Source organism: Marmota flaviventris, chromosome 7, assembly GCF_047511675.1.
Source record: "Marmota flaviventris isolate mMarFla1 chromosome 7, mMarFla1.hap1, whole genome shotgun sequence".
NCBI lineage: Eukaryota > Metazoa > Chordata > Mammalia > Rodentia > Sciuridae > Marmota > Marmota flaviventris.
In genome coordinates, this window is record NC_092504.1 from 2877303 (window position 1) to 2903228 (window position 25926).

The 25926-nt window shown below is 43.7% G+C and overlaps 1 protein-coding gene and 1 pseudogene across 1 annotated transcript in view; both read left to right on the plus strand.

Annotated features, from left to right (window-relative positions):
* Positions 1–3172: 3172 nt before the first annotated feature.
* The window catches only part of Htt (huntingtin), a 140567-nt gene continuing 117813 nt past the window's right edge, over positions 3173–25926 (plus strand). The window contains exons 1-2 of the mRNA XM_027939971.3: positions 3173–3497; positions 20414–20497. Of these exons, the coding sequence (XP_027795772.3) occupies positions 3316–3497; positions 20414–20497 (266 nt within the window). The 5' untranslated portion in view covers positions 3173–3315. The remainder of the gene's footprint in view (positions 3498–20413; positions 20498–25926) is intronic.
* LOC114093992 (jupiter microtubule associated homolog 2 pseudogene) lies at positions 3710–8470 on the plus strand (annotated as a pseudogene).

Below are 25926 nucleotides of genomic sequence, written 5' to 3' on the forward strand. Positions count from 1 at the left end.
ATTTTGGCAATACAAGATCCACTGTCAGATAAATTCTAAAGCATGTATTCCAGGCAGAAGAAAATTATCTCAATGGCAGATTATAGATATACAAAAGAAGAGTAAAAAAAGTCATAATTATGTGGGCCGATTTAAATAAATGCTAACTATTCAGCAATTACTGTATCGATGTCTTTTTTTAATATGTGTGTGTATATCTGCATTTAACTAAAACACATGCCAATAATACCCTCTAAACTGAGAGGAGAGGGAAGTTGTATTTACTATTGTGAAGTTTTCTGTACTAGGGAGGAAAGGCTCAAGTGTTGACCATTGCCAGATCTTGATACCCGGAGGACTGATGCTGTAATTTCTAGGGTGTACACTGAAAGAAGACAGTGCATAGCTTTCAAACAAGTGGAGGTTCAAAAGTAGAATGAGACTTTAACTATCCCCAAATAGGCAAGACAGAAAAGGCGACAAAGGACTGATGGGAAGTGCAGAGAACAAATGGGAGACTGAAACCCAAACACACCAGTAGGGCCAGTTAATATAGTACAAAGTCACACCGCAGCCTAGTCACTGGAGGGACAGCGGCAAATCGAGACCATGCCCACGCTTGCTGTGTGCCTGCATCTGGGCAGGGGCTCCTCTTGCTCCGCTCCTGGCCTGGGTACTACACCTTCACCTCTGCTCCTGCTCCCACCTCTTGTGGGGGCAGGGCCAGGGCCAGGGCCAGCCAGGCAACCTCTCCACTCTCAGTAGCTGCTGGGTCTCCTTCATGTTTCCTTCCTTTTCCAGCTTTGCCTGGCCTGTGCTTCCACCTGGCCTTGGACTCAGGACTGCCCTCCCCGTCCCCAGCTGGTGAGAGTTGGGCTGCTTCACTACCTTCTCTCTTTGATCAGTCACAAGTCTGCTGTAGAGTTTCATTTTTAGCTGCCCATCCAGCTATATATTTTTCCTCTGAATAGTACTGCTATTTCACTGCTGAAAATTTGGAAAACACAGAAAAGCACAAAGATTCAGATATAGATCACCCTTAGTTCCTCTGTGCAGACAGAGAGTCACTGTGGACATCTTGGTGACTAGATACCTTGTCTCTTACTATGTGTATGTGTGTTTTTCTGGATAAAGGGGTGTGTGTCATGATACACACAGTAATCTGCCAATGCTCTGTAAACTTTGCTGAGTCACAGATGCACTTCTATGTGGGCTTCTGCCATGGGTTTTCTGTCATATGACTGTATGATGATTCATTTAATAATGTGTCATTTGTATTTTTTTGTTCTGATGTTGCTGTAACAAATGTTTCTTTTTTTTAATTCCATATTCCTGGTTGTTCTTCTAGGATAAATTACTGAAGTGTCTTTGCGTTCAGGCACTGTGCCCATTTTTAAGACTTTGGAGAGACCAGGTCTAATTGTTCACTGTGTTAATCTTTTATCTTTTTTGATGAATCCAAAATTTTCTGTGAGCTTTAAAACTGAACTTTATAAAACAGAAATTTATAAATTTCTACTATTTAAACCTCAGTCTGTGGTACTTTGTTATAGCAGCCCAAGCAAACCAATGCCCTATCCGTGGCTGCATTGTAAGTCATCCCAAAATGTAGTGGCTTTCCAACCCACAGTTGGACCTCAGTTTCTGTAGGTCAGGAATCTGGGCATAGCTTAACTGGGTCCTCTCTTCCCCCACGTCTGACTAGGTTGGCTCAAGTAGCAGCTGCCTCTCAGTTAAAAGCAGGACTGGGAGAGGTTCCCTTCCAGCAACTGGTTGTGGCGGGACTGTTCCCCTTGGGTCATTAGGCTGAGAGCCTCAGTTCTCCCTGACTCTTGGTTCAGGCCACATGGACCTCTCTAATTTGGCAGCTCTTAGGGTTCACAGGGTTTTGGTTCCAGGAGGTGGGGCTCAAGATCCATAGTACAAATCTGCCTAGGGCAGCAACTAAGAACCTAGAGCCCTGCTGGCATGCCCACACAGTGGACAAAGACCTTAACAACTGGGAACTGAGGCCTAAACAAGGTTCTCTGCAGTTCTTCCTAGAAAGAGAGGGCTGCTGCTATCCCCTTGGGAACAATGCTATTTCCCTTTACCTGATCACTTTGGAACAGCTGACAGGATCTGAGAGCAGGTGGAGGTGTAAACTGTGGACACCCAACAGGGACTCTGAGTTGCAGATATGTTCTGTGTGGGCTGTAGCCCCTCATCACTGCCCAGAATGCTCTCCCTGAGGCCAACCCCACTCCCTGCTGCACAAACTGCAGGAACTCCCCATTGGTGCCCCCCACCTTTGGTGCCCCTCTGCTTGTTCTCCCACCTTCCCATCAGGCAGGGAGATCCTGGAAACTAGGACCTGCCCAGCGCCTGCCTACACGCCTGGGCACAAGGAGTGCCTTGGAGGTCCTGCCCAACGTCCAGGGCAGAGTTGCTCTCCCACAGAGGGGACACCCCTGGGCTGGAGAGTTCTTCCTGTGGGATGTCTCTATGATTAAAGCTGCTTCTCTCTGCACTAACTGCAGCCTCTTCGGGCAGCAGCCATGGCTCATCTGTGCCTGTCCCAGACCAGTCCCTCTGGAGGCCCGGGACCACACGGAGCCTCGAGTCCTGCGCAGGGGCCACTCACTGCCTCCCTCCTCCTGTCCAGGAGCCCCCAACATGGTGTCTGTCGAGCTGTCGAGAGCAAGCCCCTAGCTCAGGCCACCGGCCAGCTCGGTGGACAAGGAGTCACGCAGGGCCTCCAGCTCCGCGCCAGAGCTGGCTCTGGCGGAGAGTCCGGGAGTCGCGTGGGGCCTTCCCCGCGCGCGTACCCCTCCCCAGGACCTTTCCTCCAGGAGAAACCACCCCGCTTTCGCCGCGCCCTGCCCACCTCCTCGCCCCGCCCCGCCACCACGCCCACAGCCCGCCCCGCAGACAAGCCTCGCACTCGCCCCGCCCCTTCCGCTTTGTCCCGCCTCCTAGCAGATCTCCCCGCCCCCTTTCCGCCGAGTCCTGCGTCTTCGCTGAGGAGTGGCGCCGCGATCTTTGAGGGGCGGTGGCTACTAAGGGCGACCGTGTGGAGGCGGGGGTGGGCCAGCGCACCAGCCGGCCATTGGCGGAGGTCCCCGCCCCGGGCTGTCAATCCCGCGGGCCCTGCGTGGCCCCTCCCCCGCCGGCGCCGCGTTGCGAGACGCAGGGCGCTGCGGGGGCTGCCGGGACTGGCCCAAGATGGCCGGGCGCTGGGGTTCCACTTCTCCCTGCGGCGCCGAGCCCCATTCATTGCTCCTCTGTTGAGCTGCGCCACGTTGCGCGAGCCGGCCCGAGGCCTCCGGGGGCTGCCCCGCGAAGCGGGAGGCTGTCATGGCGACCCTGGAAAAGCTGATGAAGGCCTTCGAGTCCCTCAAGTCCTTTCAGCAGCAGCAGCAGCAGCAGCAGCAGCAACCGCCGCCGCCGCCGCCGCCTCAGCCTCCGCCGCCGCAGTTGCAGCCGCCCCCGCCGCCGCCGCCCGGCCCGGCTGTGGCCGAGGAGCCGCTGCCCCGACCGTGAGTCCGGGCGGCCCCCGCGACTTGAGCCTGCGCGCGGGCGACGGCGACCGCGCAGCCCCACGGAGGGTCGCCCGCCCTCGCCTGGGTGCCCTCCGCCGGGAGGCCTGTCCCCAACTCGCTGATGGGCGTCGCCCCGGCCTTCTCACCCTCCCCTGCGAGTGGAGAGTTAGGGAGCGAACTTGCTTCTTGGCTGGCGAGGAACCGTGACTATGGTGGGGCCTCCTCGGCCGCCCCCGCTCGGGGCGCAGCTCGCCTGGAGCGGGCCGGGGCACGAGCTGCGGGATAGTGGGTGACATCATGCTTGTCGGTCTGCTCCGAGGAGCGGGGGGCGGGGGAGCGAGGATGCGTCCAATGGGAGGTTCCCTTTGCAAGTGGCACTTCAGACAGCCTGTGACTTGAGGCGCTCCCTACACGAGGCGTTCCGTTTAGTTTTTGATGGCAGTGGAGTAACAGGGTTTTAGAACATCACCGGAGAGACTCACTTAAGCTCAAGTTGTTCTGCAGGCATTTTGAGTCGTGATTCCCAAGTAGGTGGTGAATTACTTACAGAATTAATAAAATTGATTGGCATTTTAGGAAAAGTTGACTGAAGCGTATCTCATATTTTCTGTTAAAAATTAAGCCGACACTTAGTGGGGTGCAGTTTTTTGTGGGGGGATGAATGAGTTTTACATTTCAGCTATATTGCATTGAGCTTGCTAGAACATGGGGCATCTGCAGGCTCCAGGAATATCTCAGGTGTGCCGGTAAAAGAGCTCCTGTTTGCTTCATTGCTGACATCCGTTACTCTTTGGAAGCCAGGGGGGTCTCTGCTGCTCATTTTGGGGAGAATTTTTGGAACAGAAAAAGACCATTAATAATATCTTACGGAACCATAGGTCTTCCCCTGGAAATCTGAATGCTGAACTTTGGGCCTGTTCCTTGCTGCAGTTCAGGCCTTTCTCCGACCTCTGAGCGTTTTATTTCTGATCGAGATTTGTACAATATGGTTGGCAATAAGGAAGCAGCACCTTAAAGAATCTCACTCTATTAAGAATCATTCGTTTTAGTAATATTTCTTGTTCTTTATGTTTCTGATGGAGTCCTTGCCCTGTCCTGAGAGTTTTATTAGAAAATGAGGATTTGGAGAGTAATGTTGGTTTGTTTTTTGGAATAAATTTTTCTTCTAAAAGGGGAAAAATCTGTTTGGGTACTTTGAGGAATTAAAAAAAATCAATTTGATGTATTTCTGCACAATTAGTTTCTGGTCATTATAAAGTCTTATTGTAGTGCCTCTGTGTATGGTAGGAGTCATGGAACTTCACACATTGCATGTATCTTGTGTAAACACTAAGCAGGCTCTGGGTGGTAAGAAAGACCTTACTGCTGTGAGGCTGCTTTAAACAGATTTAATCTATTATTTTTGCATAAGTGATACATTAACATAACTCAGTTCCATGCCTTTCTCCTGCATGCCTAGCTCTGTCCCCAGGATCAAGCACTGTGGTATACTTCTTATGTATCCTTTTGGATACAATCTGTGCATTTATTACAATAGATTTTAAATTATTTGAAAACAAAAGCAGTTTAGCATAGTAACTTTTAAAGGTTCTTAGCATGCTCTGAAATCAACTGCATTAAGCTTAATTATAGTTCTTTAAAATAAAATCCATCCATATCATATTTCTGTGTACTTTGCCGTTGAGAAAGCAGATATTGGGCTGGGGATGTGGCTCAAGCGGTAGCGCGCTCGCCTGGCATGCGTGCAGCCCGGGTTCGATCCTCAGCACCACATACAAACAAAGATGTTGTGTCTGCCGAAAACTAAAAAATAAATATTAAAAAATTCTCTCTCTCTCTGTCTCTCTCTTTAAAAAAAAAAAAAAAAAAGCAGATATCCATCAATCTTGAGGAACAAACTCACTGCTGTAAGTTTAGATTTTGGCATACCTGTTCATGTGCTTTAGCTGAAGTCCTTTCCTAAAGTGAGACTAGCCAAAGCAAGGTGGAAAGTATCTGTTCTATTTTTATGGTTTTTGTTCTGTTGTAGGAAACTATAGTGTTACAGCCACATTCAGAGTATCTAAGTGCCTGCTTTTTGCTCAGCATGCAGGATGCATACTTCTCTGTGGGGCTGGCCATAGTCTCTGCAAGTCTGGCATGCTTCCAAGGCCCTAACAGTTATTGTGAGGCATTGGCATTAGATTTTGACACATTCTCATTCTTCAGATTCTTGCCTAGTTTTCCCCTTATGGTAGTTGTATTTATTCATCAGTAAATGTTTACTGATTTCTGTGTCTGGCACTGTTACGAATGCAGGGCTCAGCAGTGAACAGAGCTATGCCCTAATGAAGTTTTCATTCTAGGGAGGGATGGAGACAGCAAGAGAGATAAAGTGTATAACATGTTAATAATAAGTGAAGAGGAACAGCAGAGCAGGGAAGGGACTAGGAAACATCTAAGCTAATACAGTTTTGATGTTTTAGATAGGGTGTTGAGGGAATGTCCACTAATTTCATGGCTTTTCAGTACACCCCAGAAAAGTGTCAAGGATCTAATGCACAGGTGTCTGGAGGGACATTCCATACACACTGCAGTGAGAACATGTCCAAAGCACCCCCTGTGGGATGAACAGCAAGGAGGTCATTTTTGTTGGGTGACTTGAGTTAGGGGGCAATTCTTGTAGGAGGTGAGGTCCGAGGGATGCAGGACATATGGTACCAGATCAATACCACTTTCCTTGTGGTGAAGTAGACATTCTCCATTATTTGAGGGAGAAGTCATTGGAGGATTAGATCAGAGTAGTGGCCTGAATGCCATTTTATGCACTTTGACAGTGGAGTAAAGGGGAACACAGACAGAAAACAGGAAACTAGCTGAAAGCCATTGCAGTGATCCATTGGGTGAGAAATGATGTTGAATTATGTAAGGGATGGGCAGTGGGCAAGGTGAGGAGTGACTGGATTTTGATGGTAGAACCAAGAAGACTTGATTAGAACAAAACGCAGCTATAGGCGCTGAGGCTGTAGCTCAGTGGCAGAGCACTTGTCTAGCATGTGTGATGCAATGGGTTTGGTTCTTAGTACCACACAAAAATGAAACAAAATAAAGGCATGCTATCCATCTACAATTACAAAAAAATAAAAAATGATAAAAGAAACCGCAGCTGTAGTTGGTATTAATTTGGTTAGGATTACTTTCAGCTGCAAATGACAGAAGCCCGTTGTAATAGCTTGAGCAGGGCAGAGGTAAGAGTTCGTTATAAAACAAAAAAGTCTGAGGAAGTTCAGCAGTAAGTCCAGGGATCCAGACTTTCTTAAAATTAGCTTATAAGCACTTGTCCTCATTCTCTTCTATTTTCTAGTTTAGAGTTATCTGTATTTTTTCTTGTTGATTTACATCAGTGCTTTATATATTTGGATACTAGACCCTTATCTGACATGCGATTTGTAAAATCTTTCTCCCTTACAGTATCCTTTGAAGCACCAAAGTTCTAAATTTTGATGAAGTCCAGCTTCTTTTATTTTATCTTTGGTTGCTGTGCTTTTGGTGTTTTGTCTAAGAAACCATTGCTTAATCCAAAGTCACAAAGATTTATTCCTGTGTTTTCTTCTCAGAATTTTAGAGTTTTAGCTCTTACTTGTAGGTCTGATCCATTTTGAGTTGATTTTTGAATGTGGTTAAGGTAAAGGTCCAACTTTTTTTTTTTTTTTTTTAATATGTGGATATCCAATTGTCTCAGTACTGTTTGTTGAAGATAATATTCTTTCCCCATTGAATCATGTTGGCACCCTGTTGAAAATTAACTGCTCATAAATGTATAGACTTATTTCTGGACTCCCAATTTTACTCCATTATCTATATGTCTGTCCTGTGCCAGTACCCTACAGTCTTGATTACTGAAGTTTGTACCAGTTTCAGTTTGTGAAATGTGAGTCCTCCAATTTTGTTCTTTTTAAAGATTTTTATAGCTATTCTGGGTCCATTGCATTGTCAATTTCTACAAAGAAGCCATCTGGGATTCTTTTTCTTATTTAAATTTTTTTAGTTGTATACGGACACAACACCTTTATTTTATTTATTTATATTTATATGGTGCTGAGGATCGAACCCCGTGCCTCACACGTGTGAGCGCTCCGCCACTGAGTTACAGCCCCACCCCCTCTCTCTGGGATTCTGATTTGATTGTATTGAATCTGTAGATCAACTTAGGGGATGAAGTTAACAATATGAAGCCTTGAGGCGCAGGACAGTGGCCGACATATTCCAGGGCATGGATGCTGAGGCTGGCTACTGGGCCCTATAGGATCAGGAAGACTTCAGAAGGAGAATCCAGCAATCTTTTTTTTTTTTTTTTTTTAATATTTATTTATTTTTTTAGTTATCGGCAGACACAACATCTTTGTTGGTATGTGGTGCTGAGGATCGAACCCGGGCCGCACGCATGCCAGACGAGTGCGCTACCGCTTGAGCCACATCCCCAGCCCCCAAATCCAGCAATCTTTTTGGAAGTCTAGAAGAAGCTGTTCCTTCAAGCTGGCCCAATAGTATGGTGTTGAATATTTTTGGACCAACTGAAGAACCTCAGAATGTACCCAAGGTGACAAACCCCCAGGGGGAAATGAGGGAGTATCTTTGAATTGATTCCTAGGCAGATCCCACAATATCTGAACCCACCTAGCGGGAAGACCACTGACATTTTTGGTTACCTAGTCACTGCCACTTCACCTTTGGCACACCCAAACAAACCCAAGGATCATGTGTTCTTGGGTGAATGAGAAGACCCAAAACCAGACCCTAAAGCTGCAACAAGCACCTCTCTCTGAGAAGAGTTGGGAGAGAAGGGCAGCTCGAGAGGAGTAGACCACGCCAAGGCGACTGAGCCCATGCCCATGGCTGTCAGCTACCAGCCCAGGCTGGGGCCAAGGCCTCGCCTACACAACAAGGTCTTGAACCCCCTGGGAGGCAAATCCAGCATCTCCTTCTACTAAGAGGCTACTGCTCTGCCTGTAGCCTGTAGCCAGACCAGAAACTCAAGATACAGACTATTGAAAGTTTATTATTTTCTTTAGCACCCCCCCCCCCAAAAAAAAATAAAGGGTGGGGGAGGGTTGTCTTATGTGTGAAGCTGGCTTCTCAGAGGACCTTGCCTTTGGGGGATGTGGATAAAGAGGATTCCCCTTGCCAGGTGTGGTGGCGCCTGCCTGTAATCCCAGCGGCTTGGGAGGCTGAGGCAGGAGGATTTTGAGTTCAAAGCCAGCCTCAGCAATTTAGCAAGGCCCTAAGCAACAGTGAGACCCTGTCTCTAAATAAAATTTAAAAAAAAAGCGTTGGGGATGTGGCTCAGTGGTTAAGTGCCCCTGGTTCCAAAAAAAAAAAAAAGACTCCCCTAGTGTCTGCTCATTTGTTCTGATGGAGCAGGACACTGAAGGGGCAGGGAGATGGTGCTGTGTGGCAGGAGGCTTAGTGGGCTCTTCCGTGAGCTGTCTCCTGCTGACTAGACATCCAGGAACAGTTGAAGAAAACCCAGTCTGTCTTGCTGTAGGATGGAGAAGAGGCAAAAGCAGAGACATCAGGAATAGTGGGAGTCCTCATAAAGCATCCCCCTTGGCCCCAGGGCCAGTTATCTGTCATGAGGACAGCTTCCGCTCCTGAGAGACCACCAAATCTAACATCTCCTTGTTTAGCCTCGGTGTGTTGTCCTGCTCTCTTGAAATGTCTTGACTACTTTTCCTCAGCAGGAGTCAACAAGAACTAAAGAGTTGTCCTCAGTCTGGTGCTGTGGAAGGTTTTCCTATCCTGGTCCTCCAAGTTGCCCAGTTCCTGCATCTCAAACCATGACCACATCTCACGTAGGACTTTGCCTTTCTCTTGTAGGACTGGCCTTGGTCCTTGACGTGCCCTGTTTGCTTGTAGATTGTGCCTTCTTTTCCTCTCATTAGCCTTCAGTCTGGATCTCAGTTCTTCACTGATAGTGTGAAGCTCACTTCTAAAACCACACTTCTCCTGTAGATGAGGTCTTAAAACCTGTTCACGCCCACCTGAGTAAGAAGGGGCTTTTTCAGATCCTTCCTGTGTCTTTGTTTCTGTAGTTGGTGGGAATGCATGAGAACCTTGGGCTTTTAGGTTGGTTTCTTCAGTAACATCTGAAAGGCTGTCTTCAAGTACCAGCGTCACATAAATGCTTGTGGACTTGTTTTCTGACATCTTCCAGAAAGAAGTCCACTGCTTCAGCCACCTTTAGAAACTTTGCAGAACCTCTGGACCCTACTATAAACAAGAGGCCAGGGCGTTCAGTAGTCTGTCAGCAGAGTCTCAGCTCTCACGCCAGCAGATGCTGGGCTAGCATGAGTCATGTTGCTTCATCTGTCAGAGGTCCCTCCCTGTCCACTGCAGCCTCAGTTCCCTGCTTCCCTGTGGTGGGTGTGTTAACAGGAGAGGGCCCGGGTGGCGTGTCTGTTGCTTTACGTGCCTAAGGAACTCACGCCAGGTGCTAGGAACATCCTCAGTGTCCTTCAGGTTTGAGTGAGTGTTAGGTCTTGTGTGGTCTCACTCACTCTGGCCTAGCTGCCTGCAGGAGCTGTCCTGCAAGCTCTGCATGTGACTTATCAACCAAAAAATCTTACCCCTTCAGCTGCCCTGTAAACTGTGGAGCCAGAAAATATGTTCTGTGTAGCTCCTGAGAACTTGGACACATTGCTGTTCAAAGTAATTTATGAGAACATTTGGAATTCAGGGGCTGCGGGTGGGGGAGTTCCTACTAAAAGGATGTAAATGATGCTTAGCTTTTTTTTTTTTTTTTTTGTTTAGTTATATATATATATATAATTTCATTCATTCATTCAGTGGACCTCTATTTATTTATATGTGTTGCTGAGAATCCAACTCAGTGCTTCACACATGTGAAGCAAGCGTTCTACCACTGAGCTACAACCCTGGCCCGATGCTTAGGTGTTTTTGTTTTTGTTTTTGGTACTGGGGATTAAACCCAGGGGCATTTAGCCACTGGGCCACATCCCCAGCCCTTTTTTGTATTTTATTTAGAGTTGCTGGGATTACAGGCATGCGCCACTGCGCCCGGCTCCCCATACTTAGCTTTTTAAGCTGAAACCCACTAACTTGTTTAACTTACAAGGAAGTAGTGTTAATGGTAGAAATAAACCAACATTTTAACAATGCTTTCTTGGGGAAAACAAATTGTGAATTCTAAATCAGAATGCCAAGAAATCTGATATTATTGTGCTGGTCCCTGCCAGAGGGCTCCTTGTTCCACTCACTGGCAGGAATTTCTGGGTGGTGGTAGGAAAATTCAACCTGTAGTCCTGGGCTCTGGGCAGCAGTGCCCTGCCTTACTCCTGTCTCCACCTTCCCCTTCTCCAACTCTTAGGCTGTGAGCTGGATAGTGTGCTTGCTGCAGGAACGAAGGAGACACTGCCCAGGTAAGCCCAGCCGTGTGGGTGTGGCGGGCACCTGCATTATCAAGATGCTGTCTGCAGGGACTGGGGTTGTGGCTCAGTGGTAGAGTGCTCACCTTGTATGTGGAGGACACTGGGTTTGATCTTCAGCACCATATAAAAATAAAATAAAGGTATTGTGTCCATCTACAACTAAAAAAAAAAAGATGCTGTCTGCATCAGAGACTGGCTGTATGTGGACATTCTGTTCTCAACCTCCAAGGTACTGTGAGAAAATACTAGTCCTTATGTTTTTATTAATCCTTAAAAAAATCTTAATAGTATCTGGTGCCAACATTTTTCTGGAGCTGCAACAAAACAAGAAACTTGTTCTCACACCCAGTGTGACAATATTTTTAAAATTTCATAGCCATTTAAAAATGTAAAAGCATTTCTTAGCATGTGGACTGGCTGAAATCAGGCAAACTGCATTTTGCCCACTGCTAGATTAAAATAGTGAAAGGACTGCTTTGGGGAAGCTTTTCTTTTTTGGCTGCTTTTATTAACTAGTTTAAAAAATTATAGAAGCTACACATATATACCATAAAAACATCCTCAAACAGCATGAAGATGGAAAGCAGAATATCTCCCCTAGTTCACTCTTCTAGTCTTATTCCCAAAAGATAACAGTTATTTGTTTTCTACCCAGATTTTTTTTTCTTTTTTCTTCCCAGATTTTTAAATGCATAGGCAAGCATTTAAGTGTTTGCTTTTGTTTGTAGGACACTATATTGTATTTTTTTCATAGCAGTGTGTATAGTGTATGTAGTTCTTATTAATTGATTTGTAGGATTTCTTTTTAAAAAGACAACTTTAGGCAAACTTTCACATTTTCCTGCTTTTAGAATGTGCAAGTGGTGTGTTTTATGCACCTTAAGAGTCCCCACCTCCATCACTGCCAGCCCCTATAGGAGAGTCAGCTATTTGGTAAACTGCCTCTGAGTGGGTCCACCCTCAGGACATTCAGTCTATTCAGACAGTGAGAAGGAACTTTTTAATGTTGTGATAAATTGAATCAGCTCAGGACCCAGAGTCTGTGTTGAGATCAGAGATCCTTGCTGTTCTGGTGTGATCTCAGGACTGTGTGTGCTGTCTCTTGGGGGCTTTGAAGAATGCAGCATTTCTGTCTACCCTTGAACCTACCTAATCAGAGCCTGCATTTTAACAAGTTCTGTGAGTGATTTATATGCATATTAGAGTTGAGGAGCTGCATCTGGGCCTCACCTCTGTTGTTGCGTTTGGAAGGGAAGAGTGTGTCCTGGTGTAGCTGAGGCCATGTGACATTTGTCCTAGAGCCATTGAGCCGAGCTTTTGTGTAGCTGTGAAGTAGGTTGTGCTCCCAGCTACTGGTCATGAGGCCCTAAGTGGGGTCTGACTGGGTGACTGAAAGGATCCCTTTTACACAGTGCCTAGGGTGTATCAGGCACTGTTCTGGGCCCAGGGAACAAGACCAGCAATGACAGATACTGTGGAGAACAACAGCGGACTGAGAGGAGAGGTGGCAGGATTTGAAGGTGAGCTGCACTGAGAGGTAGCACTGGCACAGAAAGAGGGGAGAACATTGGATATGTGAAAGAAGAGAGGTCCAGGTAGAGTGAACAGAAGGTGGGAATGTTTTCCATATCACAGGGATGGGAGGTGGCCAGTGGCAAAATGAAGGGCAGAAATAGGAGACTTGGTTAGAGAGGGAGGCTAGAGTAGAAGGTTGTTCATGTGGAAGGCCTTGTACACCAATAAAAGCTTGTGTGGAAAAACAAGTAATATATGTTTTTAAAAAGCAACACCAAATGCTGGTGAGAATGTGGCGAACTGGGTTATTTCATTACTGTTCGTGGGAATATAAAATAGTATGGCTTCTCTGGAAAGTGGTTTGGCAGTTTCTTATACAACCCAACATTTCAATTTCTGTTGCAGTGACCCTGCAGCTGTACCTCTGGGTATTAATCCTGGAGAAATGAAAACATAGGTTCACACAAAAAGTTGTATACCAGTATTCCTCGCAGGTTTAGTCGTAACATTCCCAAACTGCTGCAATCAGCTTTGAAGTCTTTCAATGGTGACTGTTTAAACTGCTTGGCAGTAAAGAGGAACTCGGCTGCTGATACCTGCAGTGGTCTGGATGAATCTCAAGGAAATTGTGCTGGTGAAAAGGCCATCCTCACATTTTTACTTATTGTATGATTCCATTTATATAATATTTGAAAAATGACATCATTTTAGGAATGGAGACTGGATTGGTGGTTGTCAGGGGTTAGAGACAGGGTAATGATGTGGAGATGTGGAGGGGGGAAGGAAGGAGGTGAATTGGTAATAAAAGGGCAGAGCAGGGTTCTTGTGATGGAAATGTTCACTATCCTGAGCTCTCACCTGGTTCCCCTCAGTGGAATGGGCTAGCTGAGAAATAAAAGCTAGGAAAAATAAAACAACGAAGGACTCAGAAAATATTTTCAAAAAGCCAGGGCTGGACAGGTTAGCCTATCAGAATGATCGAGCTTCTATACTAATGGCAAAATAGAGCCCCGCCTGCTTTATTTGTATTGGGGGACTTCAAAGGTCTTTCATAGAATGTTCTTCTCCCAAAAAGATTAAAGGTGGGCTGTCCAGTTCCCAACAGGTTAGTTACACTCATCTCTGGAGTGACCAGGAGAGATCTTCCTAGCGGAGGGAAAATAAAGGTCATGTGCCTTGGGTAATGTATTGCCTGGCAGTTCCCAAGGTTAAACCTAAAAGCTTTATGTCAAGAGAAGATGCTCATGTGTTTTTTACTGATGGCTCCCTGCACTTAGCTGTGTGTGGGTGTGTGTCAATGCTGATAATTCTGATTGTGATAAGCTGTACTTTTGCAAAATGTTATCATTGGGTGAAACTGAGTTAAGTATATGCTAGATTTCTTACAGCTTCAGGATAATCTGCGGTTTTCTCCATAAAAACCTGAATTACAGCAGCACGGCTGCTCTGGTAGTGTGTATATTTGCGTACTAGTTTATCCTTCTATTTGTACAAACCTGGGTTGATGAGCACATGGCCTGAGGTTTCTCTTGAGGACTGATCAGGTGATCTGTCACTGTCTGGTCCCTTTCTCCGGCTTTGTTTTTTGTTAGCATCACCCCACAGGTAGTTCTTTGTGTGCCTGACTCCTGTCCTAGAATGTGAGCTATATGAGGACAGAGTGTTTGTTTTAATTGACAAGTCCAGAGTATGTAGCTCATACTAAGTTCTCAGGATACAGTAGTTATAAAATGGGTACTGAAAAGTATAACCTGTATTTTGTTAAGCACAAAACACTTCATCCATTCTACTTTGTTTTTTTTTTTTTTTTAGAGAGAAAGAGAGAATTTTTTAATATTTATTTTTTACCTCTTGCTGGACACAACATCTTTGTTTGTATGTGGTGCTGAGGATCAAATCCGGGCCGCACGCATGCCAGGCGAGCGCGCTACCGCTTGAGCCATATCCCCAGCCCCTCTACTTTGTTTTTCAAGATAAGTATTTTTTCTATTATTTTCCTTCCTTAACTAGTGTCACGCTTTAGGATCTTGTTTTCCTTTGTATTATAAAATGTACTTGCAGAATAGCGTGTGAAACTAGTCACTGTTGTCCAGTCAGAGAAGAACATTAGTCTTCTGCACCCTAGAGGACTCTGCCTTCAGTGTTTTTCCCTCATCTTCCCCCTTAGCTGCCTTTCTGATTTTATGGTGATTACTTGCTTTGCTGTCTAGTCTTACCACACAAGCATACATCTTTAAACAATCTGATTTGGTTGTCCCCAGTTTGTTGGTTTGGGTGGAGAGGTCGCTGGGGATTAACCCGGGGCCCTACACATACCAGCCGATTGCTTTACTAGTGAGCTGCATCCGTAGCCCATCATTTAATGTTATATTTTAAAGATTTAATATGTAGTTTGACTTTTTTTTTTAATACCGTTAATTGAACCCAGGAACATTCTATCACTGAGCCACATCTCTAGCTCAGGCCTTTTTATTTTTTTATTTTGAGACAGGGTCTCACTAAGTTGCTGAGGCAGGCCTGGAATTTGCAATTCTGCCTCAGCTTTCCAGGTTGCTGGGATTATCACGGTGTGCCTCTGTGTCTGGCTAGTTTTATCATTTTGCTGCTATGTAATATTCTATGTTTGAATATGCACCAATTATTTTTTAATCTTCAGTTGAATGTTTGGATTGTTAAGCTTTATTAGGTACTGCTATGAACCTGTCTCCTCCTATTCTAGTAGCTTGTCTTTTCACTCATACAGTGGTGTCTTTTGAGAAACAATTCCTGATTTTAATGAATTCCAATTTATCACATTTTCCCAGCATGGGCAATGCTGTTCGTATCTTGTTTGACTGACTTTTCATAACCTCAAGGTCGTGACTGTTGTGTAAAAGCCTATGCACGTTTTCTGTTGAGATCCTCTGTCCACTGGACCTGGTTTTGGGGTTTGATGTGGGATAGGCCCTTTGTTTATCTTTCCATGTAGACACCTACTTCTCCCAGGTATCTTCTCTTCTTACTGTCTTGTAGTGTATTCCCAGCCTTGAAAAAAATTAGTTGTGTGTTCAATATAATTTGCTCACATTTAACTACAAACTTCAGTCCTTGTTTGTAAGTGAATTCACTTTAGACTTCTTTTGGTACTATTATTTTTATTTTTGGTACTGGGGATTGAATCCAGGGATGCTTTGCCACTTTTTATTTTAAGGAGGAACACTTTTATTATTTTACTGTTTTAAGGAGGAACACTTTTACTAGCAATACTCTGATTGTACAGTCTATCTTTTATTTTAGGAAATTTTAACACAGTATAACTGATCTTTCAGTATTTTCTATAGATGGTTTTTTGTTTCTGTCCGATGAATGATGATGTCACGTCCAAGTCATTTGCCATTCAGAAAGCTGCAGGATGTTGCTACTTCAGAGACTGAATTTAGATAGTCAAAACGTTTTTATGTGTGTGTGTGTGTGTGTGTGTGTGTGTGTAACCGCGTTCAGTGATAAACTAAGCATGCTTTTCTAAACCATTGCTACTTTAGAAAGTATGAAATGTAATTCCAAGTGAGCTGATGTCCCATTCCTTCTTACAAACCTCCTCTGACAATGTCCTAATTGTTTAGGCCCTCTCACGTGAGCATAGCACTTGGCAGAAGCTGGAGATTGGCTGCTGAGTGATGGGTTTCCCTGGGTCCTTGCCTGTCACTCAGTCCTGGGCCTGCAGGTAATGCTGCCCCCAGACCCCAGTTCTGCTTGCAGCTTGGGGTGTGTGTAAAAGTCTGGGGAGGACTGATGGTGAGGTAACCAAAAGAGTAAAAGCTTCTAACTTCCTTGGGTAATCCAGCATGATCTTAAAATTACATAATTCTAAAGATAGGAGTTTAGATGAGAGGGCCTGAATTTATATTTTCGGAATTAGTTCTTTGGTAATTTAAAAATTATGTTCCAGCAAGCAGGATGTCCTTGCTCTTCGTGCTGCACGTGTATCTGTGCAGATGCTCCCCTGCACACTAGAGCAGGCTGACCACGGCTCATTTCTTTTGCAGGTGGAATTAAAATGACTGTATTTTTCCAGAGTGGTAGAAAAAGTAATTTCTACTTTCTTTGATCTTTTGGTTTTAGAAACTCAAGTTTAAAGAAAGGAATCTTTATTGTTTGTCTTCTAAATTCCATAAGACTAATTTAAAATTTTTTTGAGTCCATTCTACTGCGTACTTAAACATTCTATGGAAAACATTTGGTTTCCCATACCTTGATGGGCTCTTTGTGGAGCCCTGTGAAGTGTGTGCTTTACACTGAATGCTAGTGGGCCTTTGTGCTCAGGCATCTGTCCTCCCTGGTGAGGAAGTCAGAGGAGTACTGCCACAGAGGTGCTGGCAGGCCCGGAGAAGGGCTGTGGGAGGAGCTGGACCCAAACAACAGAATAATGAAGTTTTATTTCATTGGTGGGATATAGTATTCTCTCTTTGCAGTCATAGTTTGATAGACTTTGGCTAAGTAATTCTTATTGAAGTCAGTCCTGGTGGTAGGCCTCTTGAGCCAGGGCCATGCTGTTCATTGCTAGAACTGTATTCTTTTGGTTTATCTTATATATGAGAAGAAAGAAAACTTTTGTAAACTTGTATTTGTATTCATTCTATGATTGATTTTAAAAAGTCCATGGGCCTATCCAGTTCTTTTTTTTTTTTAATATTTATTTTTTAGTGTAGATGGACATAACACAATGCCTTTTTTATTTTTATGTGGTGCTGAGGATCGAACTTGGGTCCCACCAGTTCTAGGCGAACACTCCACCACTGAGCCACAATCCCAGCTCCCCCATCCAATTCTTCATTGGACATATGGGTAATTAGTGTGAAGCTGGGTTTTTTTTTGGGGGGGGGTGGTGTAACCAGGGATTAAACCCAGGTGTGCTTAACCATTGAGCTACATACTCTATTGACACAGAGTCTTACTAAGTTGCTTACTGCCTTGCTGAGTTGCTGAGGCTGGCTTTGAACTTGGGATTTTCCTGTCTCAGCCTCCCAAGCAACTGCGATTACAGGCATGTGCCATTGTCCCTGGCAAGGTTTTTTTTCGGGCTTTCCTAGTACTCTAATGACTCTCCTGAGTGATAAGACTTTGGACCCCACAATGATTTTTTTTAACTACACAGATGGTTGGCATATTGACATGCTACTTTCCTCAATGTGTGCCTTGTAAACTCTAGTAATAGCTGAAGGGACCTTGGGAATCACCTCCTTTAGGAGGCCTTGTTCCCCAGTCATTTAGCATGATAGTCTTCTTGAAGACAGCTGAGTTTTACTGCTCTGGGCAGCCACAACCCATTCATTACAGTAGGCCCATCAAAAAAAATCCCTGTTGACCATCCTGCTGTTAGCTGAGCTTTTCATTTGTGGATGGGGAAAGTTGGACCCAGTGAGAATGGATTTGCTGTGAATCCTACCTTTCAGCTCCCTGCCTTTCAGGCCTGGAAGTGGAGATTCCATGGTCCTGAAGGTTCTGCTTGGACTTCAACTCTGCTGAAAATTCCAGACTGTGAATATTTCTATTCTGACCACCATTAAGTTGCTAGGCCTTCTGAGTTCATGTTCATCAACCTTTCTTTTCATCACCACCATGCAGCGAAGTCCTCGTAGGTTCCAGTGTAACAGAATGCTATGTTGAAGTATGCGCACATTGCACTTCTTTTAAGGCCTTGGGCAGATTTTCACTTTGGAAATCAAAGGATAACAGGGCTGGTGAGTTAGTTAGCTCCTGAGTGCTTGACATGGTCAGTGATCTCTAGTTCTCTTGAAGGCTGTGGTAAAGCTAAGCTGCTGTAACGAGCCTTTAATCAGTGGTTTCAAGAAAAGAGCATTTTTATTCTCATAGTGTTTTTTTCTCTCAATTGAGGTGTAATTTAATACAGTACAATAGTTCTCTGTCGTGTTCAGTTCTGTGAGTTTTGACAGATGCATAAAGCCTTGTAATTAATTACTACATCCATGCCTCTTTTTCTCAACTTCTTGCCCCTGGAAATTATTGAATACTTTTCCATTCTTGTAGTTTTTTTCCAGAATGTTCTAAAAATGGAATCACCAATCTTGGAGTCTAGCTTATTTCCCCAAACACAGTGCATTGTGCTTTGCCCTTGTGTCCATTGGTGGTTTGTTCCTTTTCATGGCCAAATAGGTTTTCCTCATTTGGCTGTAGCATTTGTTGATCTGTCACGGTGGAACCACCCAGTTTGTGTCATTTCCATCATCACACTTTTGAACTGAGGGACTTGTAAGGATGGGAAGTCTGGGGGCCTGGCTGCTTATGGTCACCTTGGGACCCAAGATCCTTCTGTTCTGTTGCTTTCATTGTCATCTGCATAATCAAAAGCTGGGTGTCCGGCACGTTCTGTCTGGAGGCAGATGGAAGGGCAGGCACCAAGTCTACTTCTGTTTCCATTTCGTCTGTGGGACAGTCACCTGCCTGCAGCTAGCTGCTAGGAGGCCAGTCAGGGCAGTTTCTACCTAGGGCCGTACATCTAATAAGGGGAAAACGAAGTTCCAAGGGCGATTAGCAGTCTGCAGTGTAACTCATCATAAAAGTCCGTTTTAGGAAAGAGATAAATGGTAAGCATTTGCTCCCTGGCTCATAGTAATGCCAGGCCCTGGCAGTAACATTCAGGCCTTGGTCCTTTTCTGTGTTCTTCTTGACCCCTGACTTCAGTTTTTTACTCTTTGGAGGATCTCCCTTGCCTGTTTCCTCCCAGCCAAATCTGAAATGCCTTTTGGAGGGTGTTCCCTCAGTGAATTTGTGCAGTTTTAATAGTCTTTGCCTTCCTATATACTTTTTGGAGCCTGGAGATTACATTAGGCATTAAATTATCATAGGTGTTAATAAATTCGTTTTTTTTTTTAACTTTTAAAATTAGTTCCCCCCAAAACTTTGGGGTCTCTGGTTTATTTGCTTCCAGTTAGTACCCTGTTTTGGGTTCTCCCTCTGCTATATGTTGATAGTGTCATCTTTGAAGACATCTGAAGCCATAGGTTTGAGTGGGAAGGAAGCACTATGTCTGATTTCTTTCTCTTTGTTTTTCGATACTGGGAATTGAACCCAGGGGCATTTTACCACTGAGCTACCTCCACAATCCTTTTTACCTTTATATCTTAAACAGGGTCTCCCTAAGTTGCTTAGGGCCACGCCAAGTTTCTGAGGCTGGCTTTGAACTTGATCCTCCTCCCTCAGCCTCCTGAGTTGCTGGGATTACAGATGTGTACCACCACGCCTGGTATTAGTTTTATTTCTTGACCAGACTGCTTATCTCCTTTTGCTTGCTGAGAGTCTTAATAAGAGGCTTATTTCTGGCTGCTGGGGATATAGAAGTGGTTAGCCACACCTCATTGAGGGCAATATAGTATGCTGACTATAGTCAGTTAATGTAATTTTGAGAAATGGAGGCATCTGGGTACATAGAGTAGGTGCAGTATTATTGTTTCAATGAGTTGTCTGTCCCTTCACCTTGATCCATGTCATTGACTTCTGTTCTGCTTGAGAAAGAAAAAAAGGTGCTAATTAAACTGTGACATGCCATTGGTTATAAGATGCGTTCCAGTTTCAGTGATGTTGACAAGTGAAAAAAATGTGAATTGAAGGTGAATTGGTGAGCTGCTGCAGGGTAGATTTAAAGCCAGAAGATCAGTCCTGGCTGTGTTACTTCTTACCCTATGCAATCTTGGGCAGGTGACTGTTGGCACTTCATTTTTTTCCTTCTCTCTAAAATGAGGGGAATGAGCTGCTTTCAAGAGATCACCTGATTTTCGGTAGAGCCTTGTGGTTGGGAATCTTTGGTTGTGCTCCTCTGTGCTTTTCTGTCCTGATCCCACCTGGTTCCAGCACAGAGAGTAGTGACTAAGTCATAATGGTAAAGAAGTACTGGCTGACTGGATGACTGAGGTATAGAATGAATAAGCGGATAATTCAACATGTTCACTTCCTTTTTTTTATTTTTATTTTTAGAAAGAAGGAACTCTCAGCTACCAAGAAAGACCGTGTGAATCATTGTCTGACAATATGTGAAAACATAGTGGCACAGTCTCTCAGGTAATCACACTTTGAACTTTCTAGAGGAAATAAAAACTGTTTTCAATCTTAATGGGTTAGCATGTTCTTTGTGTTCCCAGTTGTCTTTATGCAATCCATTTTAAATAAAGACTCTTTCCCTGAATTTCTAGCTAGGTGTTAGGGATGTCCAGACTCTATCATGAATGATGTTTCCATTTTGTAATTGTAAGAACAAGAATTGTAGCTGTTGGGATAACTGAATTGCACCCTTGATGACACACCATTTAAACATCATCTTTGGTTTGATTTTTTTACATGTATTGTAGTACCTGGAGCAGCAGGAGCCATCCCATGTGTGGTCTCTGGTTTACTGTCTGCACTTACTATTGCCCCTTTGCCGTGGGGTTATGCCTCTGCTCCAGCAGTGCTGGTGCCCACATGTCTGGGTTGGTGGGGCTGTGGGCAGGTGGCAGAAGGCACTTCCCTGCTGAGCTTTCTTGCTGGTGAACCAGCAGCATCTTTTTTTTTGTAGCCCTTTGTGGTTCTCCTTGTTTTTGTTGCTTTTCTGCTGTCCTGGCTCTTGTTCTGACGAGCTGTAGATGGTAAATATTTTTAGGCCTATTTCTAAAGATTGATTAGGAGACATGTGATTTCTGAATTCTGTAACCTAGGTGGGCATGTATGAAAAACTCACCTTGCTATTCTCTTCCCTTGGAATAAACAATTCCTATTATTTTCTTGCTGAAAACCTGGTAAAAGGGCTTCATAATCTGTTAGAAAAACTTTGAGGGCTGGGGATGTGGCTCAGTGGTTAAGCACTCCTGTGTTCAATCCCTGGTACCCAAAATAAAAACAAAAACAAAACAACTTTGAAAAATGGGCATTGAACTCAGGGCCTTGCTTATGCTAGCCTACCACTGAGCCACATCCCCAGCTCCTTTTACTTGTTTTTTAAAAATAATTTTCCCGTGACCATCGCTTTTCACTTTGTTCCTTTTTAAAAATTCTGGTAAAATGCATACAACTTAAAATACACATCTTAACCATTTAAAAAAAAATATTTTTTAGTTGTAGTTGGACACAATACCGTTATTTCACTTATTTATTTTTATGTGGTGCTGAGGATCTAACCCAGGGTCTTACAGGTGCGAAGCAAGTACTCTACCACTGAGCCACAACCCCAGCCCCACATCTTAACCATTTTGAAGTACCCACTTCAGCATATTCATAATGTCACATAATCTTCACTATTTCCATGGTCCTTTTCATCTTTTGAAACTGGAACTCTATACCCACAAAGTTGTGACTCCATATCCCCCACTTTCCCAGCCCTGGCCACCACCATCCTCCTCTCTGTCTGTGAATTCAATTACTCCAGACCTCATGTGAGTGGAATCTTGTAATGTTTGTCTTTTTGGTGGCTAACTTGTATATAATGCTACCTTGCATTTGTATTTTATACTTTCAAAGTGATTTCACAAACATTTCATTTTAGTTTAACTCATTCCATCATTTGAAATATGGTGAATGATTCTGTTTCCATGTAATTTGTAGAAATATGGAAAGAAAGTGAAATAACAAATGAGAATGTATACTGAAAATAAGAATATAAATATTATCAGATGCTATTGTAGAAAACAGTACTATTGTTTTAGTCAGGTTTTGTGCCACTGTGACTAAAATACCTGAGAAGAACAAAGTTATTTGGGGCTCATGGTCTCAGAAGTCTCAGTCTATAGATGTACAACTTGAAGCAACACCTCATAGCCCAAGGGAGCAGTGAAGGAAAGCTGCTCAGCTGGTGGCAGCTAGGCAGCAGAGATAGGGAGGGAGAAGGGCCACAGGGAAAAGGCACCCAGGGCACACCGCTAGTGACCTGCCCCTCCAGCCAGGCTCCATCTGTCAGCAGTTACCAGTCAGTCCATTCATTTTACCCTCAAACATTCCTCCATTAACCCAGGAACTTTCGGGGAACACCTCGCATCCATACCATAACAACTTGATAAAAGTAGAGAAAAACGAGGTTTGTATTCCATCTGTGTCTCTCATATATTAGGTGGGTGGTTTTAGATTAGTTTCAGCATCTTTGAACCTCTTGTCTCGAAGGGACAGCCCATTTACAGAGTTCTGGTGGGATCAGGTGACACAGGGAAGCACTAGAAGGAAGTAGCTACGTAGGGCTGTTCACTTGAGAGAGCAGCACACGCATCCACCAGGGCGCACACTGCCGAGAGCTCTGATAAGTGACATGGTGCTCTGCTGCAGTAGCCTCGCTTTGTTCAGGGGATCTCTCTCTTTGAAAACCACTGACCCAGAAGATATGATCCCTTTGAATCTGAGTGCTTCATATTTTATGCTTGTCATTTTGTTTTTTGAGAATTATCTGGAATTCATGGAATATCAGCTCAGATTTACATATTACTGAACTATTTTGAGGTATCTTAAGATTGATTTGAGGTTCCATTTTCCATCTTAAATAAAAGTAATAGCTGTTGATAGTTTTCACATTAGTGTGTCCCTGTTTTTATAGAGTATGTTGGGTGTTCACCATATTTCTCTTTCTACAAAGGAACATGTTAACAGAGTGTTTTTTTTTTGTGTGTGTGTGTGTCTGTATGTGTGTAGGTAGAGCTGGGGACTGAACCCAGGGCTTTGGGCATTCGAGGCAAGTACTTTATCAGTTGAGCCATATCCCCAGCCCAGCAGGGTAATTTTTGAAGCCAGAGTAGTTCTTTGTCTCATCAGATTAAGAACCAGTTTGTTTAGGATACTCTCCAGGGACTTTAGGATACTTTGCAGGGACTTCAGGGTGCAGAGCTGATGTGGGTATTTTCTACAAGCATATTTTATGCATAATTATGGTTGACTACTATTTTCTGTTGTCTCCCCTTGAATTTGACCAACCTTTGGAGCTTTTCATTTCTTTGTGAAGTAATGGGGTTTCAGCCTTGGACGTTACCCCTGAGCCACATCTCCAGCCCATTTTTATTTTTTATTTTAAGAAAGAGTCTGCTAAGTTGCCCAGGCTGACCTTGAACTTCCAATCCTCCTGCCTCAGCTTTTGGTGTGGTTGAGATGACAGTGTGCACTGCGTGGCTCTTTGAAATATTTCCATAGCTTCTGTGATATGCTGATTTTTGTCTCCAGTACGGTTATTGAGATGGCAGCTTCTGAAGCTTCTGATGTGAGAAGTCACATAAAACTTTATGCATGTTCATTCACACACTCTGTAGTCCGCTTCTGTACTCAATTTGGTGGTTTGAGCTGGTGGGTCCTAAATGTGCATGAGCATCAACTGGAAAATTTATGAAGAGCTCTGTGTTAAAGATACCTTGCTGCCTTCTTTCCCAGACACACTTATACTTTCTGTTTGTGGGTTGCGGGGACTGGGCAGTGTTTTTTTTTTTAATAGTATCCTCTTTGGAATATCTAGGAACTCTCACCTAAACCACCTCTTACAAATATAGTACACCTTGATAAAGTTACTAGTTAAAAGTAAGTATTAACAGGGCTGGGGCTCGTGGCGGAGTGCTTGTTTGGCATGTATGGGGTCTGGGTTCAATCCTCAGCACCACATAAAAATAAACAAACAGAGGCATTCTGTTTATCTACAACTACAGAAAAAAAATTTTTTTAAGTAAAAATAAGTATTAACAATCTATAGAGTTTAACCAGGCATGGTGACACATGCCTGTAATCTCAGTGGCTTGGGAGGCTGAGGTAGGAGGCTCACAAGTTCAAAGCCAGTCTCAGCAAAAGCAAGGTGTTAAGCAACTCAGTGAAACCCTGCCTCTAAATAAAATACAAAATAGTGCTGGAGGGCTGGGACTGTACCTCAGTGGCAGAGCGCTTGCCTAGCGTGCCTGAGGAACTGGGGTTCCATCCTCAGCACCACATAAAAATAAATAAGCAAAATAAAGGCATTCTGTACATTTACAACTACAAAAAAAATTAAAAAAAAAAATAGGGCTGGGGATGTGGCTCAATGATTGAGTGCCCCTGAGTTCAATCCCCGGTAGCCACCCCCCCTCAAAAAAAAAAAAAATCCATAAGAGTTCATAATGAATTCTATTGTCATGTATAACTGAGAAGAACCAACAAAACAAAACAAAATCCATGTAAGTAAAATTTAGTTAGAAAATATTTTGCTTTTGGTAAGCATTAAAATATAAAATTTGAAGGAATTGATAAGAAATATGCAGAAAATATGTAAAGGCAGCTAATATACCTGAATGATATAGATGACTATTTTCTTTTCAAAGTGGAAGATTTCCTGTAGTAAAGCTGAGTTTTCTCTTAATTATCCCATAGATTTAAAAGAATCTTGATCAAAATTCCAGTGGTGTAATTTTGGACTTGTTCATCTGCAAGAACAAATACATATAAATGTCACAGAGAACATCTTAAAATCATCAGTAATATGGTGACATCTGGTTTATGTGACATTAGGGCTTATACAGAATAGAAAGGTTGAAAAGTCTGTGTCTGAATGTATGATAAAGATGTCATGCTCATATTAGTAGGGAAAGGATGCTTGTCCTGCTGACGGAGCAATTGTCTCTTCCTCATTGTACACAGACATAAGCATCAGATGAATCACATCAAGGTGAAAAGAATAAAATCTGTATTACAAAAAGAAAATTTAATCTGAAGAAGGCTAACATCTTTAAAAGAAAAAAAAACGTTTTGACTGGATTATAGTATAAAAAGTCAAAGTCCACCTTAAAATTAAACATAAATTTAACTTGGGAAAAGTATCAACAGTGTAACAATTGAAGGTTTGATAGCCCATGTAAAGAGTGTTTCCTGACCCATTAAGAAAAAGACTACTTGGGCTGGGGATGTGGCTCAAGTGGTAGTGCGCTTGCCTGGCATGTGTGCGGCCCGGGTTCGATCTTCAGCACCATATACAAACAAAGATGTTGTGTCCGCCGAAGACTAAAAAATAAATATTAAAAAATTCTCTCTCTCTCTCTCTCTCTCTTTAAAAAAAAAAAGAACTTGAATCTTCTTAAAAAAAAAAAAAAAAAAGACTACATCATCCTAATTGGAAAATAGGCAGAGAATACAGTAGGTATTTCAGAAAAGAACAAATGATGACTTGTCCCAAAGCCTGTGTGGTGTGCCTGTAGTCCCAGGTCCTCGGGAGCTAAGGTAGGAGGATTGCAAGTTCTGGGCCAGCCTGGGCAACTTAATGAGACCCTGTCTCAAAACAGATTTAAAAAGAAATAGGACTGAGCCAGTAACCAAAATAGTTAACCCTTATGCATCCTGTGGGAAAATGTTGAACTTGATTGCTTGTTGTAGACTGAATGTTTGTGTCTGCTCTACCCCATCCCTGTTGTTGAAGCCCTAGCCTCCAGAGTGGTGGTCTTTGAAGGTGGGGACTTTTAGAAGTTGTGTGTTTACTGTGATACCAGCCAGTTCTGCAGCTCTGACACCAAGTAGTTATCACTGGGGCATTCAGT